At 48.2% G+C, this 18,342-nt stretch overlaps 1 protein-coding gene across 1 annotated transcript in view; it reads left to right on the top strand.

The window, feature by feature from the left end:
- Nucleotides 1-9,134: 9,134 nt before the first annotated feature.
- LOC116983278 overlaps nucleotides 9,135-18,342 on the top strand; it is a 34,313-nt gene continuing 25,105 nt past the window's right edge. Inside the window, exons 1-6 of the mRNA XM_033036962.1 lie at nucleotides 9,135-9,194; nucleotides 10,585-10,802; nucleotides 11,831-11,996; nucleotides 13,760-13,966; nucleotides 14,608-14,757; nucleotides 16,861-16,953. Coding sequence (XP_032892853.1) covers nucleotides 9,169-9,194; nucleotides 10,585-10,802; nucleotides 11,831-11,996; nucleotides 13,760-13,966; nucleotides 14,608-14,757; nucleotides 16,861-16,953 — 860 coding nt within the window. The 5' untranslated portion in view covers nucleotides 9,135-9,168. The remainder of the gene's footprint in view (nucleotides 9,195-10,584; nucleotides 10,803-11,830; nucleotides 11,997-13,759; nucleotides 13,967-14,607; nucleotides 14,758-16,860; nucleotides 16,954-18,342) is intronic.

Below are 18,342 nucleotides of genomic sequence, written 5' to 3'. Positions count from 1 at the left end.
GCTAAATTTTTGTCATGTTTGGTGGAGAGGATTATGTGATTAGTATTAGGGTGTCAGGGGGTATGGGGAGAAGGCAGGGGAATGAGGTTGAGATGGAAAGATAAATCAGCCATGATTGAATGGCGGAATAGACTTGATGGGCTGAATGGCCTAATTGTGCTCTTATAACTTGTGAACTTATAACCACCCTGGAAGTGAAAGGAAGAGGCAGGGTTTGGTGGGATCTGATGCTCTTATCCTGTACCTATCACTGAAGCAGGACCTCAGGAACAACTGGACACATCTGGCAAAGGGTGTGAGCGGTCGCCTTGAAGAGCAACATCTGCAGAGCACGGTGCAGGGCTTGAGTAAACCCTCGGCCACAACTGCTTCGAACATGTCGGCGGAAAGATTTGGGTGAGTGGCTGAGTCCGGGCACCCAAGGGTGCTGGGCCTCTGGTGTAGGTGTGGGAGAGGAGGGGGCGTCGTTGTGGGTGGAACGGTCAGCCACTGTGAATCTCCGGATCCATTGGGGAAACGGTGGAATATAGAACTTCCCGGTGAAATCAAGATTAAAGGGAGAAACTCAACAGGTCAGATGGTGTGTTGATTGCCTGGCCCAAGTCCGTGCCCGCGGGTCCCTGGAAAGAGAACTCTGGAGGCCTTCTCCGCATGCTGGTCACCGTGGGGGGGGGGGTCCAGTGCATTGTGGTTACGGATGATAATTGATCGATTGATGTTTGTAAACTGCCATTTGACAGTATTGATCCTTCCAGTGCGTGTACTGTGATTATGAAGTCAAGTGAAATAAAATATCCTTGTTAGGAAAAAAAACAGTCAGGCGGCTGTTATAGTTTGATGCTCAGAGTCATTGAGTCTGACAGCGCGGAACGTTTGACCCAACTTGCCCACGCCGACCAAGGTGGTCCAGCAAAGCTAGTCTCACCTGCCCACGTTTGGCCCATATTCCACCAAACCTTTCCTATCCATGTACTTGTCCAAATGCCTTTAAAATGTACCTGCCTCAACTACCTCCTCTGGCAGCTCGTCCCATACACCCACCACCCGGACAAGCAGACACTTGCACCATCAAGTTGAGTTTTTCCTCATAAAGTGCGGACTTTATTCCTTGGAGTGCAGGAGACTGAAGGGAATCATTTTTACCCAGAGGGAGGCAGGTACATGGAACTGATGCGCTACAATATTGAGAACTGTATTCTGCACTCTGTATCTTCCCCTTTGGACTACCACAGTTGATTCTAGCTTGATTGTATTTATATGCACTATTATCTGATCTGATTGTATAGCATGCAAAACAAAGCTTTTCACTGCACCTTGGTACAGGTGACAATAATAAACCTCACCTCCATTAACATCAGTTAACAGACATTTGGGCAGGTACAAGGCTAGTTGAGTTTAGTTTAGTTTATTGTCACATGTACCGAGGTACAGTGAAAGGCTTTCGTCACAAGCTAACCAGTCAGCGGAAAGAAGGTAGATGATTACATTGGAGCCATCCACAGTGTACAGTTACAGGATAAAGGGATAGGAAAAGTTTAGAGGGAAATGGGGAAGCACATGCAGGTGAGACTAGTGCAGATGGGCAACTTGGTTAACATGTACGAGTTGGGCCAAAGGGCCTGTTTCTGTGCTGTATGACTATATCGCTCCATAAAAATATTTATTTTATTCCAGAGGAAGAGGAAGTACTGACACTTTTGAAAAATATAAAAGTGGATAAGTCTCCAGGTCCTGACAGGATATTCCCTAGGACATTGAGGGAAGTTAGTGTAGAAATAGCAGGGGCTATGACAGAAATATTTCAATTGTCATTAGAAATGGGAATAGTGCCGGAGGATTGGCGTACTGCGCATGTCGTTCCATTGTTTAAAAAGGGTTCTAAGAGTAAACCTAGCAATTATAGATCTGTAAGTTTGACGTCAGTGGTGGGCAAATTAATGGAAAGGATACTTAGAGATAATATATATAAGCATCTGGATAAACAGGGTCTGATTAGGAACAGTCAACATGGATTTGTGCCTGGAAGGTCATGTTTGACTAATCTTGAATTTTTTGAAGAGGTTACTCGGGAAATTGATGAGGGTAAAGCAGTAATGTTGTCTATATGGACTTTAGTAAGGCCTTTGACAAGGTTCCTCATGGAAGGTTGGTTAAGAAGGTTCAATTGTTGGGTATTAATGCAGGAGTAGCAAGATGGATTCAACAGTGGCTGAATGGGAGATGCCAGAGAGTAATGGTGGATGGCTGTTTGTCAGGTTGGAGGCCGGTGACTAGTGGGGTGCCACAGGGATCTGTGTTGGGTCCACTGTTGTTTGTCATGTACATCAATGATCTGGATGATGGTGTGGTAAATTGGATTAGTAAGTATGCAGATGATACGAAGATAGGTGGTGTTGTGGAAAATGAAGTAGATTTTCAAAGTCTACAGAGAGATTTAGGCCATTTGGAAGCGTGGGCTGAAAAATGGCAGATGGAGTTTAATGCTGATAAGTGTGAGGTGCTACATCTTGGCAGGACAAATCAAAATAGGACGTACATGGTAAATGGTAGTGAGTTGAGGAATGCAGTTGAACAGAGGGATCTGGGAATAACTGTGCACAGTTCCCTGAAGGTGGAATCTCATGTAGATAGGGTGGTAAAGAAAGCTTTTGGTGTGCTGGCCTTTATAAATCAGAGCATTGAGTATAGAAGTCGGGATGTAATGTTAAAATTGTACAAGGCATTGGTGAGGCCAATTCTGGAGTATGGTGTACAATTTTGATCGCCTAATTATAGGAAGGATGTCAACAAAATAGAGCGAGTACAGAGGAGATTTACTAGAATGTTGCCTGGGTTTCAGCAACTAAGTTACAGAGAAAGGTTGAACAAGTTAGGTCTTTATTCTTTGGAGCGCAGAAGGCTAAGGGGGGACTTGATAGAGGTCTTTAAAATGATGAGAGGGATAGACAGAGTTGACGTGGATAAGCTTTTCCCATTCAGAGTAGGGAAGATTCAAACAAGAGGACATGACTTGGGAATTAAGGGACAGAAGTTTAGGGGTAACATGAGGGGGAACTTCCTTACTCAGAGAGGGGTAGCTGTGTGGAATGAGCTTCCAGTGGAAGTGGTGGAGGCAGGTTCGATTTTATCATTTAAAAATAAATTGGATAGGTATATGGACGGGAAAGGAATGGAGGGTTATGGTCTGAGTGCAGGTAGATGGGACTAGGGGAGAATAAGTGTTCGGCACGGACTAGAAGGGCAGAGATGGCCTGTTTCCGTGCTGTAATTGTTATATGGTTATATGGTTTATTCCTCTCTTGTCCTTTCTTTTCTCTTCACACAGGTCGTTGACTGAAGATGAGGATGTGGAAATTCAGCCAAAGGCGTTCAGCGAGGGTGATCTTACCGGCCCATCATCGGTTTTAGGAGTTCTGAGCAGTTCCTATGTCTTGAATTTTCACCCAATTTTGATGACAAAATTTGCCTTTCCCAAAAACCGGATGGAGGCTATGGAAGGTGAGGTTCATTTGAGATTCTGGAATAAAAGATTCAGTCCAGGACAGAGGCCAAGGAGATGGTGTGATTCAGAGTAGAGGGATCTGAGGGAGCTTCACTCTCGGTCTGACCCTGTGAGTACGTAGATGGGATGGTGTAGAGGGGGCTTCACTCTGTGTCTGACTCGGGGAGTGCACTATTGTTATATTCTTCCCCTTGCAGTTACCTACAATGCCCGGGCACGTCGGCTGATTGTGCTGGACAGCATGGGCTGTGTGAGCTGGCGCCTGAACGCAGTTGGTGGAGGTGAGTTCAGACAAAATAGGGCATAGGATGCTGTAGTGATTAGAAACATAGAAACATAGAAAATAGGTGCAGGAGTAGGCCATTCGGCCCTTCGAGCCTGCACCGCCATTCAATATGATCATGGCTGATCATCCAACTCAGTATCCCGTACCTGCCTTCTCTCCATACCCCCTGATCCCTTTAGCCACAAGGGCCACATCTAACTCCCTCTTAAATATAGCCAATGAACTGGCCTCAACTACCTTCTGTGGCAGAGAGTTCCAGAGATTCACCACTCTCTGTGTGAAAAATGTTTTTCTCATCTCGGTCCTAAAGGATTTCCCCTCTATCCTTAAACTGTGACCCCTTGTCCTGGACTTCCCCAACATCGGGAACAATCTTCCTGCATCTAGCCTGTCCAACCCCTTAAGAATGTTGTAAGTTTCTATAAGATCCCCTCTCAATCGCCTAAATTCCAGCGAAGGGGTCAGGGGCATCTCTGGAGAACATGGACAGGTACATAGAAGAAAGCATACTATTGGGATGCATCACAGTTTGGTTTGGGAACAGCTCTGCCCAAGACCGCAGGAAATCACAGAGAGCTGTGGATCCAGCCCAGTCCATCACACATACCAGACTCCCCACCATTGACTCCACCACTGAGATGAGAGTGTGGCCAGGGTGCTGTGGATCTGTAGATCCTGTAGATCCCTTCGATGGTGGGGAGGTCAGTACCTGTGAAGGACCGAGCAATGTCCACCACTCTCTAGTTTATTTCATTCCTGGGCATTCGAGTAACCAAACCAGGCCATGATGCAACCAGTCAGCTTGCTCTCTACCGTACACATGTATACAGTGCATTCAGAAAGTATTCAGACCCCTTCACTTTTCCCACATTTTGTTACGTTACAGCCTTATTCTAAAATGGATTAAATTCATTTTTTTAAAATCATCAATCCACACACAATACCCTATAATAAGAAAGCAAAAATATCCAACCTGACAGAGCTTGAGAGGATCTGCAGAGAAGAATGGAAGAAATTACCCAAATACAGGTGTGCCAAGCTTGTAGCATCATACCCAAGAAGACTTGAGGCTGTAATCACTGCCAAAGGTGCCTCAACAAAGTCCTGAGTAAAGGGACTGAATACTTAGGTCAATGTGATATTTCAATTATTTATTTTTTAATTACTTTGCAAACATTTCTAAACACCTGTTCTTGCTTTTTTATTATGGGGTATCGTGTGTAGATTGATGATTTAAAAAAAAAAGAATTTAATCCATTTTAGAATAAGGCTGTAACGTAACAAAATGTGGAAAAAGTGAAGGGGCCTGAATACTTTCAGAGTGCACTGTATAATATGCCGAGTTCTTTAAGCTTCTGAAGAAGGAAACCTAAAATTGAATGAGCTCGATGCACTCGAGCAGTTCCCACGAACTGACCTCCCTCTCCTCTCCTCACCTGGCCATCTTTGTGTACCCTGGGAGCATCCTGCAGCCGACCTTGAAGGTGCTGGAGGCATTTCCCCGGTTCACCCGCCTGCTGGCCCACTCCTAGACGTCTCCAGCTCCCTCCCTCCCGGTTATGCCGTACGATAGGTGTTCGGTCGAGTTTACCGGTCCCACTGACCGACGAGCCTTTTGTGAGCTTACTGTGTGGACATTAATTGCTGCCTCTAAATAGTCAAAGAACTATACACCATGAAAACCAGGCCCACCTTGTCTATGCTGGCCTAGGAGGCATACCGGCTTTCTCTCATTTGTCTGCATTTGGCTTATATCCCTTTAAACCCTTCCAGTTCGTATATCTGTTCAAATGTCTTTTAAAAGCTGTATTGTATCCCCTTCTATAGCTTCCTCTGACAGCTCTGAGTTAAAAAGTTGCCCCTGATGTCCCTCTTCAATCTCTCGGTTCTCACCTTAATCCTGTGCCCTCTAGGGGTAGAATCCTCTACCCCAGGGGGAAAAGACTTTGAGCGTTCACTTTATCTGTGCCCTTCATGATCTTGTACACCTCAATAAGGTCACCTCTCGGCCTCTGAAGCTGCAAATAGTCTCAGCCTATCCAACCACTCCCTGTACCTCAAGATAGTGTTTTATGTCCCGAAATGGAACAATGAAATTCTTACTTGCAGCAGCACTACAGATATGTAAACATTGTACTCTGTAAAACCCATACTAAACTACAAAAAAAAGTTCAATATATATAAAAAAGAAACAAACAAATAAATAAGTAATAGTAGCGGAAATGCAGATAATATCCTGGTGAATCTCTTCAACCCCCTTTCCCAACTTAATGACACCTTTCCCACAGCTGGGCGACCAGAACTGCTTTAAGCACTCAGTCATCCTGAGGTGAGATATATTGGAATACTTTCATTTGGAGAGTGTGTGATGGGGCCTGTGGTTGGTGTGGGTTAGAGTGTGTGTGTTGACAGGAACGAGCGTAACTTATGCAAAGGGAGATTTTCGTGTGATTAATCTTAGTCTTTCTTATCCCCAGGCAAAAGGGAACTGGAGTTTCCCAAGCAAATGTACAGCGTTCTGAAACAAATTATCCACTGCAGCAAGTTCAATGTCTATTTTGTCCTGGGAAAGGATTGCTCCCTGAAGGTACAATGGAATTCCAGAGCCAGGGATTGCCAAACCGGTGATGGTGGGGTGGGACCGGGAATGGAGGAGTGCAGAGACTCGGGGTTGAAAGGGTGTAGGAGGTTTCCAGAGATAGGGAGGGGGCGAGGCCGCATAAACATTTACTTGACTTTAGAGATACAGCGTGGAAACAAGCCCTTCGGCCCACCGAGTCCATGCTGACCAGCACTATCCTACACACTAGGAACAATTTATTTACCAAATCTAATTAACCTACAAACCTGTGCGTCTTTGATGTGTGGGAGGAAACCGGGGCACCTGGAGAAAACCCACACTATCAGAGGGAGAACATGCAAACTCCATACAGACAGCACCCGTAGTCAGGATTAAACCCAGGTCTCTGGCTCTGTAAGGCAGCAGCTCTACCGCTGCGCCACCGTGCCGCCCCTTGCAAGAGGGGACCAAGAACTTCCAGAAACTCGGATATTCCCAGAGGGGGAACCAACAGGGGTGAATGACAAATGGGATGGTGCAGGTTCGGACAGCACTTGTTTTCATTCCCGGGAGCAGGGCAGGTGGAGATCTGCGGGCATGGTACTTTGGACATGGATGAGAAACCTTCCCTTGGATGTGAGGAACACAGAACATAGATCAGTATAGCACAGGAGCAAGCCCTTCGGCCACAAATGGCCGTGCCTAACATGGTGCCGAGACCAGAGAAAAAAGGCGCAAAGTGCTGGAGTAACTCAGCCGGTCAGGCAACATCTCTGGAGAACATGGAGGTGACGTTTCTTCAGTGTCCCCACCCAAAATGCCACCTATCCATTGCACAGAGGGTGGTGGGTGGCTGGAACATGCTGCCCGGGGTGGTGGTGGAGGCAGATATGTTGGTGGCTTTTAAGGCTTTTTTAGATAGGCATGTGGATATGGAGGGAATGGAGGGATATGGATCACGTGCAGGCAAACAAGATTAGTTTAACTTGGCATCATGTTCAGCACGGACATTGTGGGCCGAAGGGCCTGTTCCTGTGCTATGCTGTTCCATGTTCTAAGGGTGTTTACCCAGGTGTGTGGTGTTTGGATGTGGGAGTAGGTGTCACTTGAACTCTTTAGGCATTACCCGATCGCAGACTTACCCCAAAGCAGGAGGTAGAAGTGGAATCCCTCGAGGAAGAGGCTCCAGCGATGATTTCTGGCTGAACTCTCTCTGCAGGTCTACAACAAGGATTTCTATGAGACCTTTGCAGTTCTCAACTCTGACATGAAAGTGGTGAAGTCTATCGTATTTAACCCGAAGACCGATGAGCTTATTACTGGCGGCATCGGTGGAGTCAAGGTAAATATCTTCGATCTTGGAGGAACAGCACCACATATTCCACTTGGGTACATAGAAACATGGAAATATAGAAAACAGGTGCAGGAGTAGGCCATTCGGCCCTTCGAGCCTGCACCGCCATTCAATATGATCATGGCTGATCATCCAACTCAGTATCCTGTACCTGCCTTCTCTCCATACCCCCTGATCCCTTTAGCCACAAGGACCACATCTAACTCCCTCTTAAATATAGCCAATGAACTGGCCTCAACTACCTTCTGTGGCAGAGAGTTCCAGAGACTCACCACTCTCTGTGTGAACAATGTTTTTCTCATCTCGGTCCTAAAGGATTTCCCCTTTATCCTTAAACTGTGACCCCTTGTCCTGGACTTCCCCAACATCGGGAACAATCTTCCTGCATCTAGCCTGTTCAACCCCCTAAGAATTTTGTAAGTTTCTATAAGATCCCCCCTCAATCTTCTAAATTTTAGCGAGTACAAACCGAGTCTATCCAGCCTTTCTTCATATGAAAATCCTGACATCCCAGGAATCAGTCTGGTGAACCTTCTCTGCACTCCCTCTAAGGCAAGAATGTCTTTCCTCAGATTTGGAGACCAAAACTGTGCACAATACTCCAGGTGTGGTCTCACCAATACCCTGTACAACTGCAGTAGAACCTCCCTGCTCCTATACTCAAATCCTTTTGCTATGAATGTTAACATACCATTCACTTTTTTCACTGCCTGCTGCACCTGCATGCCTACTTTTAATGACTGGTGTACCATGACACCCAGGTCTCGTTGCATCTCCCCCTTTCCTAATCGGCCACCATTTAGATTATAGTCTACTTTCCTGTTTTTGCCACCAAAGTGGATAACCTCATATTTACCTCACAACCCAATGGTATAAAAATCCAGTTTCAAGTGAAACCCCCCCACCCCCACCTTCCCCTGGTTCTCCTCCAGTGCGTACACATTTCTCTCATCAACTTCCCATTCCCACACCAGCCTTTCTGACCTGGCCTCCTCCATCGTCAGAGTGGGGCCACAGACTGGCCTCATATTCTGCTTGGGTAGTTTACAACCCAGCGGTTTGAATATTGAATTCTCCAATTTCAAGTGATACCCCTCCATTCCCTGCATATCTGTCCCTATCCAAAAGCATCGTCAACATCACTACATCGTATCTGGCTTCACCACTATCCCTGGCAGCGCATTAGAGGGGTATGTGGTTTAGAAGCACATTGGCCAAATGTAGGCAAATTGGACTAGCCCGGTTAGGAAGGGAAGGCCAAAGGGGGCTACTGGGAGGTGGGGATGGGAGGGGTGAGGAAAGGGGGGGGGGGGTGGGGGTGGAGAGACAGAGTGATGGTAGGGGAGGGTGAGAGTACATTGTGTTGACCTTTGAAGGCTGAGAATGCCCCCATTAAATGAACATCTCTTTCTTTTCAGTTCTGGAAGTACAAAGTCAACCCAAAGAGCACAAACAAGATCGTGGCCATGTCCAACTACGAACTTTTCTTGAGGTATGGTGATGAGGGAGTAGATGTCACAGCTTGGAAACAGGCCCTTTGACCCAGCTTTCCCACACCAGTCAACATGTCCCATCTACACTAGTCCCACCTGCCTGTGTTTGGCCCATATGCTTCTAAAACGTGTCCTATCCATGTACCTGTCTAAATATTTCACAAAACGTTGTGATATTACCACCTAACTACCTCCTCCGGCAGGTCATTCCATAAACCCACCACCCTTTGAGTGAAAAAGTTACCCCTCAGATTCCTATTAAATCTTTCCACCCTCAGTTCAAACCTATGTCCTCTGTTTCTCGATTCCCCTACTCTGGGCAAAAGACTCTCTGAGCTTACCCGATGACTTTCAAAGGTCCTTTAATGTCATATGTGCCATAAGGTACAGTGATATGTGAATTACCATACAGCCAAGCGAAATAAAAACCCCAACAAGACACACAACTACATAAAAGTTAACGTAAACATTCACCACAGCGGATTCCCCACATCCTTCACATATGATGGAAGGCAAAACGTCCAACTTCTTCCTCTTTATCCTCCCGCGGTCGGGGCAGTCAACCCATCCACCGTCGGGGCAGTCGATACTCCAGCGGCTTGGTTCTGAAGTCGGTCTCTGACCAGAGGCCGCGAGCTCCATGATGTTAAGTCCGCAACCACCCACGTTTGGATCTCCGAGGTCGATCCCTGGCAAAGGGGTCGCGGGCTCAGTTTGAGATTCTCCTGTCTGACAATCGCTGCTGTGAAGCTTCTGAGGGCATTATTCACATTTAGAATGGGGTCCTATATCGGGGTGTGTGTGTGTTAGTGTGCCTCTGTGTGTCTATATGTGCATACATTGGTGTATTTAATGGATGTATATTTGTGTGTGGACATTTTTTGTGTGTGCATGTGTCAAGAGGGCCACGAGTTTTTAAGTCATTATGTACCAAAAATAAAATTCTTCACTGCACAAAGGTTAAAATATATTCTGTACGTTTGTGTACTTTTGCATGTGTGTGTGCATTTTGCACATTGCTGTGTATGTAGACATACAATTGTGTGTGTATGTCTTGTGTGCATGTGTGTGTCAGTTTAGGCGTTGTGTGTGTGTGTGTGTCCCTCTCGTGCGACCTCTCTCGTTCTCTCCCCGTCTCGCGCTCTATCTGCTTCACGCTCTATCTGTTTCACGCTCTATTTTTCGTGCTCCCTCCGCCTCTCCCCCTCCCGCGCACTCTTTCTCTCGCCCTCTCTCTCTTGCCTCTCTCTCTCTCTCTCTCTCTCTCTCTCTCTCTCTCTCTCGTGAACACTCTCTCTTTTGCGTTTCCTCTCTTGCTCCCTCTCCATCTCTCCCTCTCTCTCCCCATCTCTCTCCCTCTTTCTCTCTCTCCCTCTCTCCGTGCTGCAGGGCGGACTACCCTGACATGGGCGGGACGTGGGTGAAGAAGGTGTCCCTGGACGTGGGCAGCCAGCATGTCTTCTGCTGCTCGCTCCAGGCCCTGTTCTGCTACGACACGGAGGGGAAGCTGCTGCTGAAGATCCCCCAGCCCCACAGGTCATCTCCCTCGGCCTGCCTCTACTCGCCCCACCACAAGGTGGTGCTCACCTGCTCCGGAGACTGCCACAGTAAGCTCACCCGCGGACAGCCAAGTGCATGCCCTGGGGGAGGCATGTGGGTGGGTGGACCAGGGAGAGAGGGGGGGGGGGGAAGGAAATTGGGGGACTCAGGTATGGGAGATGAGTGTACGGAGGAGGGGGAAAGCAGAAGGGTCACTGGGAGGGGAGAGTGAGGAAGATGGTGGGAGAGATGTGTGTGCATCAGGTGGGGCGTCGAGGAGCAAGAAAGAGAGCGAGAGGGGTGGAAGGGTAGAGTCGTCAAGAGTGTTTTATTGTCATATGTCCCAAAACGGAACAATAAAAATCTTACTTGCAGCCGCAACAGATATGTAAACATAGGACTCTGTAAAATGAACAGACAAATAAATAAACAATAATAGTACAATAATTACTTGAAATTGGACAATTCAGTGTTCGTACCTTTGGGTAGGAAGCTGCCCAAAGCGAAATATGAGGTGCTGTTCCTACAGTTTGCGTTTGGCCTCACTCTAGCACTGGAGGAGGCCCAGGACAGAAAGGTCAGGCCGGGAATGGAAAGGGGAGTTTAAATGGTTAGTAACCGGGAGATCTGGAAGGCGTTGGCGGACCGAGCACAAGGTCTAATAGGACAGCATTCCTGACTTGTCTTGTAGTTGAAGGTAGGAACTGCAGATGCTCACTTACACCGTAGCTAGACACACAATGCTGGAGTAACTCAGCGGGTCAGACAGCATCTTTGGAGGAAAGGAATAGGTGCCATTTCAGGTTGAGATCCTTTTTCAGACTGAGAGTCTGGCATGAGGTGAACTAGAGGTATGATTTGTCCTGTACCTTTACACACCCTCTAGATTCCCTCTCCCCTGCTTCTTAGTCTGAAGAAGGATCTCAATCCGAAACATCACCTATTTGGACATTTGGACAAGTACATGGATAGGAAAGGTTTAGAGGGATATGGGTCAAATGCAGGCAAATGGGACTAGATTAGACGGGGCATCTTGGTCAGTATGGACAGGGTGGGCCGAGGAATTGTATAATGGCTCCATATTCCCCTTCTTCAGTTAACAAGTGGTCGAGGAAAGGGAGCCTTCTTCACAAGTTCACAGGTCACACCAAGGTCGTCACGAACCTGCTGCTTCACCCTGATACCAGGGCGGTCTTTATCTCCAGCTCCAAGGACGGCTCCATCAGGTTCTGGTCCCTGGACACGTTGAACGAACTCTTCAGGTAAACCCTCCCAGGCTCACCGTCAAACACCATCCACGTGGCAGGGCCGCACGGAGGTGCAGCGGGTAGACTCGTCAGAGAGGAGCCACAAGGAACTGGAGGCGCAGGTATCCTGGTGGGTAGAAACCTGCTCGGTCACGGCACGGTCAGAGACCCGTGTTTGATCCTGACCTCAGGTTCTGTCTCTGTGTGGAGTTTGCACGTTCTCCCTGTGACCACGTAGATTTCCTCCAGATTCTCTGGTTTCCTCCCACATCCCAAAGACATGCGGGTTTGTAGGTTAATTGTCCTTCTGTAAATTGCCCCCTAGTGTGCACAGATTGGATGTGAAAGTGGGATAACACAGAACTAGTGTGAACGGGAGGTCGATGGTCGGTGTGGCCAAAGGGTCTGTTTCAACGCTAAAACAACATCAATTCCATTTCTCATTCTCCCCGTAATCCGTAAACTACCCCGAATCTATCCTCAGCTCCACACGGGGAAATGTACAGAAGCCAAAGTAACCTATAAACCTGCCACGGGGTGTGCAGTGTGTTGTGAGTGTGCACGGAGTGTGGGGGTGGGTGTGCACAGTGTGTGCAGTCCATTGGCAGTGCTGATTCTGCCTCTGCCCCATCCTGCTGGTGTTATGAGTGTGTAGTGTGTCGGGTCGTGTGTGTGTGTGCGCAGTGTGTCGGGTCGTGTGTGTGTCGGTTCGTGTGTGTGTGTGCGCAGTGTGTCGGGTTGTGTGTGTGTCGGGTCGTGTGTGTGTGTGCGCAGTGTGTCAGGTTGTGTGTGTGCGGTGTGTCGGGTCGTGTGTGTGTGTGTGCAGTGTGTCGGGTCGTGTGTGTGTGTGCGCGGTGTGGCAGGTCGTGTGTGTGTGTGCGCAGTGTGTTGGGTGGTGTGTGTGCTCGGTGTGTGTGCGGTGTGTGTGTGCGCAGTGTGTCAGGTTGTGTGTGTGCGGTGTGTCGGGTCGTGTGTGTGTGTCGGGTCGTGTGTGTGCAGTGTGTGTGTGTGTGTGTGCGCAGTGTGTCGGGTCGTGTGTGTGTCGGGTCGTGTGTGTGTGTGCAGTGTGTCGGGTTGTGTGTGTGTGTGTGCGCAGTGTGGCAGGTCGTGTGTGTGTGTGTGCGCAGTGTGTCGGGTCGTGTGTGTGCAGTGTGTCGTGTGTGTGTGTGCAGTGTGTCGGGTCGTGTGTGTGTGTGTGTGTGCAGTGTGTCGGGTGGTGTGTGTGCGGTGTGTCGGGTCGTGTGTGTGTGTCGGGTCGTGTGTGTGCAGTGTGTCGTGTGTGTGTGTGCAGTGTGTCGGGTCGTGTGTGTGTGTGTGTGCAGTGTGTCGGGTCATGTGTGTGTGTGTGCGCAGTGTGGCAGGTTGTGTGTGTGTGCGCAGTGTGTCGGGTGGTGTGTGTGCGGTGTGTCGGGTCGTGTGTGTGTGTCGGGTCGTGTGTGTGCAGTGTGTTGTGTGTGTGTGTGTGCAGTGTGTCGGGTCGTGTGTGTGTGTGTGCGCAGTGTGGCAGGTCGTGTGTGTGTGTGCGCAGTGTGTCGGGTGGTGTGTGTGCGGTGTGTCGGGTCGTGTGTGTCAGGTCGTGTGTGTGCAGTGTGTCGTGTGTGTGTGTGCAGTGTGTCGGGTCGCGTGTGTGTGTGTGTGCAGTGTGTCGGGTCGTGTGTGTGTGTGTGCGCAGTGTGGCAGGTCGTGTGTGTGTGTGCGCAGTGTGTCGGGTGGTGTGTGTGATCGGTGTGTGTGTGCGGTTTGTCCTCAGCCATGCTGACTCTATGTCTCTTCCCCAGCCTGTCGGTGATGGTGGAGGGCATTGAGTGGATGGGACTGACGGAGAGCTCCTGGCTGTACTGCTGCTCCCACCGGCACTGCCACACCTATGCCATCAACCACTTCACCCACTTCTGGAACCACACCAGCAGCCCCGTCACCCACATCGGCTTAGCCTCCGCCAAAGGGAAGACCACTCGAGTCACCGTCTTACAGGAAGAGAACAAGTATGAGAGGGAGCTTTCTTGCCGGGGTTGGGGCCGGATGCTCTGCCCAGGCGACTGCCGACACCATCTCCCGGTTACCAACCACTTCAACTCCCCTTCTCATTCCCACACTGACTTCTCTGTCCTGGGCATCCTCCACTGTCAGAGTGAGGCTACACACAAATTCTGTCGCCTCATATTTCGCTGGGGTTGCTTGTAACCCAGCATTATACACATGTAATTCTATAATTTTAATGAACTTCATCTTACACTACCCGCCCCTCTCCGTCCTTGCCGCCGTCCTCCACCCCAGCCATGTTACCAATTGCAGTCTGAAGAAGAGTCTCGTCCTGAAATGTCACCTATTCCTTTTCTCCAGAGATGCTGCCTGACACGCTGAATTACTCCAGCTTTTTGTGTCTGTTTCCAGTTCCACAACACTCCACATTATGGTTTATATATATAAATATATCCAGATATTTTGCCATAGGTACGCCAATATATACACCAATATATCATCGTATTCCCATATATACCCAATATACAAGAATATAGCTCCATAAATACCAATATGTACCCATATTTACCCAGAGCAATAGCTTGTTTTCAAGATCCAGAGGGCCGGGTTTGAGATGCTGCTGTGTTTCTGATCCCTACTCTAGTCTACACATCATGTCCCAGAGTCAAGGGGTGAACCTGTCTGTGGTGCTCCCACTGCCGATAAGGACCCTGATGCAGTACACCTACAACAGGAACAGGAACCTGGTCTTCTATCTGGTGGAGCCTGTGGAGATCTGGATCTACACCATCAAGTGAGTGACAGTGCATGGGCTGGGTGACAGTGATCTTGGCCCTGGTCTCACCTTCACTTTCATCTGCCTGATCCTTGCCCTGAATATATATGTGCGTGCGTGTGCACCAGTGTGTGTTTGTGTGTGCGTCAATGTGTGTGGTAGGTTTTTGTCCATGTGTCTTATTTGTGTGAGGCGTGTACATGTCCATGTTTGGTGTGTATGTATGTGTGGGTCTGTGTGCCTATGTGTGTATCTTGATATAGTGATATAGTGTGGAAACAGGCCCTTCGGCCCAATTTGCCCACACCGGCCAACAATGTCCCAGCTACACTAATCCTACCTGTCTGAGCTTGGTCCATATCCCTCCAAACTTGTTCTATCCATGTACCTGTCCAACTGTTTCTTAAATGTTGGGATAGTCCCAGCCTCAACTACCTCCTCTGGCAGCTTGTTCCATACACCCACCACCCTTTGCATGAAAAAGTTAACCCTCGGATTCCTATCAAATCTTTTGCCCTTCAACTTGAACCTATCTCCTCTGGTCCTCGACTCCCCTACTCTGGGCAAAAGACTCTGTGCATCTACCCGATCTATTCCTCTCATGATTTTGTATACCTCCATAAGATCTCCCCTCATCCTCCTGCGCTCCATGGAATAGAGACCAGCCTACTCAACCTCTCCCTTTAGCTCACACCCTCTGGTCCTGGCAACATCCTCGTAAATCTTCTCTGAATCCTTTCAAGCTTGACAATATCTTTCCTATAATATGATGCCCAGAACTGAACACAATACTCTAAATGCAGTCTAACCAACGTCTTATACAACTGCAACATGACCTCCCAACTTCTATACTCAATACTCTGACTAATGAAGGCCAAAGTGCCAAAAGCCTTTTTGACCACCTTATCCACCTGTGACTCGACCTTCAAGGAACCATGCACCTGTACTCCTAGATCCCTCTGCTCTACAACAATATCTACAACACATCTGTGGAATTCTCTGCCACAGAAGGTAGTTGAGGCCAGTTCATTGGCTATATTTAAGAGGGAGTTAGATGTGGCCCTTGTGGCTAAAGGGATCAGGGGGTATGGAGAGAAGGCAGGGATGGGATACTGAGTTGGATGATCAGCCATGATCATATTGAATGGCGATGCAGGCTCGAAGGGCCGAATGGCCTACTCCTGCACCTATTTTCTATGTTTCTATGTTTCTACTACCCAGAGGACTGCCATTTACTGTGTAGGACGTGCCCTTGTTCAACATGCCAAAATAACACCTCATACTTTTCTGTATTAAATTCCATTAACCATTCCTCAGTCCACCTGGCCAATCGATCCAGATCCTGCTGCAATCGTTCACAACCATCTTCACTATCTGCAAAACCACTAACTTTTGTATCATCAGCAAACTTGCTAATCTTGCCCTGTATGTTCTCATCCAAATCTTGATGTAGATGACAAACAGTAACGGGCCCAGCACCGAACCCTGAGGCACACCACTAGTCATAGGCCTCCAGTCTGAGATGCAACCTTCCACAATCACCCTTCCATGAAACCAATTTGCTATCCATTCAGCTATCTCTGTGGTCTATCTCAAGGTCTGTGTGTATCTTTGTGTGTTGGTGTGTCTATGTGTGTATCTGTGTATATTGGTGTGTGTGAATCTGTATGTGTGGGTCTGTGTGTGTCCCTGCAGACGTGTGTATGTGTCTGAGTCAGTGTGTATATGTGTGTCTGCGTCCCTGTGTATTTGTGTGGTGAGTCAGTGTGTATATGTGTGGTGGGTCTGTGTGTACATGTGTGGTGGGTCAGTGTGTATATGTGTGGTAGGTCAGTGTGTATATGTGCGCTGGGTCAATGTGTATATGTGCGCTGGGTCAGTGTGTATATGTGTGGTGGGTCCGTGTGTATATGTGTGTCTGGGTCAGTGTGTATATGTGTGGTGGATCCGTGTGTATATGTGTGTCTGGGTCAGTGTGTATTTGTGTGGTAGGTCAGTGTACATGTGCGGTGGGTCAGTGTGTATATGTGCGGTGGGTCAGTGTGTATATGTGCGGTGGCTGTATATATAACTGCCCAATATATTTCCATCTGCAACTCATCACAAACTCTTTCTCTGCAGAACCAACCCAGCCTGCAGAGTCGCTGTGTGGAACATTCCGGAAATAGTCAGACATGCCTACACCCCCAATGATGGCAAACCGTCGAGCCGGATGTGAGTCCAGGGGCCAGGCTGGAGGGAGATTGTGGGCAGAGGCGATTGGGGGTGGTCTGTGGCTGTGTCCCATCTACCCAGGCCACCCCTAGCTCCACTCCCACCCCTCCCATCGCCTCCTTACACGTCCCCCCCCCCCATCCTCCACCTCCTCTCAGCAATACTCGCTCACCACCAGTACCTCACCTCAAACCACCCCCACCCCTGCAACCCTCCCCATTCCAAGTCAGTTACTTGCTGAACCAAATACAGATAGACACAAAGTACTGGAGTAACTCAGCGGGTCAGGCAGCATCTGTGGGGGAAAGGGATGGTTGACATTATGGGTCGGGACCCTTCTTCAGACTTAAAGTAGAGAGGAGGGGGAGTCGAGGTAAGAAAAGGCCAGAAAAAATCAGGGACGGCAACAGATGACCAAGGAAGGATGGAGCCCATACTGCTCCATTGTTGGCTGGGATAACAAAGGGATACAAGGATGCCAACAGTGGAACTACTAGGGTGGGGGAAGGAGGGAAGGGAATGCAGGGGTTACTTGAAATGAGATAAATCAATGTTCATACCGCTGGGGTGTAAGCTGCCCAAGCGAATTGTAAGGTGCTGTTCCTCCAAGTTGCGTGTGGACTCACTCTGACAGTGGAGGAGGCCCAGGACAGACAGGTCAGTGTGGGAAGGGGAGTTTCGCTATAACACATCAGCAGAGAAACCTCACACATTGTAGAAAATCACATTATTAAAACAATTGTGTTGATGGGGAAAAGGGGTTCCGGATCAGAGTTGAAGACTTTGAACTGTCTTAATAAAGACTTTATTCCTTGTAGCGCTGGAGAATAAAGGGTGATCTTATAAAGGAATACAAGATCATGAGAGGAATAGATCAGGCACACTGGCCCAGAGTAGGGGAATCGAGAACCAGAGGATATGGGTTTAAAGTGCAGGGGGAAAGATTTAACAGGAACCTGAGGGGTAACTTTTTGATGCACAGTTTTGGTGCATGGAGTGAGCTGCCGGTGGAGGTAGTTGAGGCAGGTAGTATCGCAATGTTTAAGAAGCATTTTGACTAGTACATGGATAGGTTAGGTTTAGAGGGATGATGGACCGATTGCAGTGTAGACGGGGCGTTGGTCAGTGTGGGCAGGATCAGCCCAAAGGCCTGTTTCCACACAGTATGACTATGACTTAATTGGACTTTATCAGACTACAATGTTATATCTTTGCACTAAATATTGTTTCCTTTATCCTTTATCCATGCACTGTGGACAGCTTGATCGTATTCATGTGTAGTCTTTTCTTTGACTGGATAGCACGCAAACAAAAGCTTTTCACTGTACCTCAGTACACATGACAATAATAAATCAAACTCAAACTAAACTAAACGATAGCAGCCATTTT

The sequence above is a fragment of the Amblyraja radiata genome, chromosome 18 (genome assembly GCF_010909765.2).
Source record: "Amblyraja radiata isolate CabotCenter1 chromosome 18, sAmbRad1.1.pri, whole genome shotgun sequence".
Classification (NCBI taxonomy): domain Eukaryota; kingdom Metazoa; phylum Chordata; class Chondrichthyes; order Rajiformes; family Rajidae; genus Amblyraja; species Amblyraja radiata.
Note: the sequence above shows the minus strand (reverse complement) of the source record. Positions and strands in the feature narration are given on the sequence as shown.